This window comes from Arachis ipaensis, chromosome B1 (genome assembly GCF_059453495.1).
Source record: "Arachis ipaensis isolate K30076 ecotype BB chromosome B1, ASM5945349v1, whole genome shotgun sequence".
Taxonomy (NCBI): domain Eukaryota; kingdom Viridiplantae; phylum Streptophyta; class Magnoliopsida; order Fabales; family Fabaceae; genus Arachis; species Arachis ipaensis.
In genome coordinates, this window is record NC_142436.1 from 70,621,990 (window position 1) to 70,623,809 (window position 1,820).

General features: G+C 32.5%; 1 protein-coding gene across 1 annotated transcript; it reads left to right on the forward strand.

Moving 5' to 3' along the window:
* Window positions 1–794: 794 nt before the first annotated feature.
* Window positions 795–1,476, forward strand: LOC148576968 (transcription factor bHLH96-like). Its single transcript, XM_088503302.1, has 2 exons — window positions 795–1,186; window positions 1,270–1,476. Exons 1-2 carry the CDS (start codon window positions 965–967, stop codon window positions 1,360–1,362), a joined length of 315 nt encoding a protein of 104 aa, XP_088359428.1. The 5' UTR covers window positions 795–964; the 3' UTR covers window positions 1,363–1,476.
* The last annotated feature ends 344 nt before the right edge of the window (window positions 1,477–1,820 follow it).

Consider the following 1,820-nt stretch of genomic DNA (forward strand, 5'->3'; position numbering starts at 1 on the left):
ATAACAATCGCATCACTGAAACCTAGTTAGCATAATCAATTCATCACATTTCATCAATTCAATTGACCGTGCTCAATCAAAATCAGTTACTCTCTCTCTTTTGTTCTTCAATTGATTTTTTTTTATCAATAAAAAATTTGCTCAGCATTTGTAGATGATTCACTACTTTTCTCAATGATATAGGTCTTCAATTCAAAGATTGATGAAAGAAGAAAGGCATTGCGGGTGTTATCACTACTTTTGTTCATTTTTTTGTGTTATCCTGCAATTTTGTATTCTTTCTTCATGACTGACATGGATTTATAGGATTCTTCTCTATTTTTGGTGTTAGTTCTCTAATTTTTTATTAAGTTAGATTCAATGATCAACTATATGTAACCTCGTTTTATGCTGAAGAAATCTGTAAAGAACTTCAGTGTCTTGCAACGCTTGTTTATGAAGAGCTTAGAAATGATCATTTAGTTATTTTATTTTTCTTAGGGAAGAATCATCTCTTGCAGTCTGAGATTAATCAATATGATACCAATTTTCAGGGAGTGAAATGCGGTATCTATGGTGCCAATTGCCCTGGGTGGATAATAAGCATGGAGGTTCATTTTCATTTCTTCGCTTTCACATTTTGTTTCATCATCCTCTCAATGAAGATTCACCACAATTTGTTTTTCTTCTTCTTTTATTATTCTCTTCCTTGAAAAAATTAATGAAGCTAACTGTTTTCTAATATTTCTTTTATTTGACAAGATGGTGAGGAAATTTAAGCCACCACTTATGAAGTTATTGGAGTCTGACAATATAGACCTCTGTTTTGCCAATCAGGATGAAGCAACGGAACTTCAATTGTAATTTTTTCTACTGGCTTCTTTTCCAATCTCGTTCTCTTTTGCTTTGGTTGGAAAATATGTAGTTGACTCTGCTGTGAACTGTTTGCTATTGTGCATTGATTACTTGGAGAACATGACTAACCATGCCTTTTTCCGAGTTCTTCGGCTTCTCACAAGTGACAGGGAATGCTGATATTGAAGTAGCAATGGTGGAAAGCCATGCAAATCTGAAAATAAGGTCAAATAAAAAGCCCAAGCAGCTCTTGAAGATGGTGTCTAATTTGCAAGCCATGCGTCTCACAATCTTGCATCTTAATGTCACCACCACTAACAATGATATTGTCCTCTATTCTCTCAGCGTTAAAGTTTCTTCTTTCTTTAATTACTTCACTAATTTAATTTCATTTACTAACTACTTTAAATTAATTGTTTGATATTTTTGGTGAAGGTGGAAGATGATTGCAAGTTGGGATCAGTGGATGAGATAGCCACGGCTGTGTGCCAAATGATTGAAAACATTCAACATGAGTCTGTTGAATAATTAGGGATATTTATTTAATTTGAACTACTAATCAGCATTGCTTATTTTTTTTCAATCAAGACCTTAATTATTAGTGATGGTGATTATGATATTTGATTTTTCTTTGGCTATATATGTGGCTACTTTAATTTATTCTAGGTTTCAAGTTGTACCAAATTATTATTACCTACCTATATGTATGTTAATACACTGATTGATGCACTGGTCGCCAGAGGATTTTGAATCTAAATTGCAGGTATTTTAAATGTTTTCCTTTGCTGAGAATATGTTACCTATACAAATCACTCATCGTATATTTCGTTATGACGAGAATTTATGCTAAATGAAATTTTGACAAATAGCTGATGTGAAAATTGTGATTTTAGCTTTTTGTACTGCAGTCTGCACTATTATAATTGTTCTGTGCAAAATGCATAAACATCTAAAACTAGTATTATGTTCAAGTTTACTATAGGTGA

Coding starts and splice junctions, on each gene's coding strand:
- LOC148576968 (XM_088503302.1), top strand. CDS start 965: ATGCCTTTTTCCGAGTTCTTCGGCTTCTCACAAGTGACAGGGAATGCT. Junction 1,187..1,269: donor TCTATTCTCTCAGCGTTAAA/GTTTCTTCTTTC, acceptor TTTTTGGTGAAG/GTGGAAGATGATTGCAAGTT.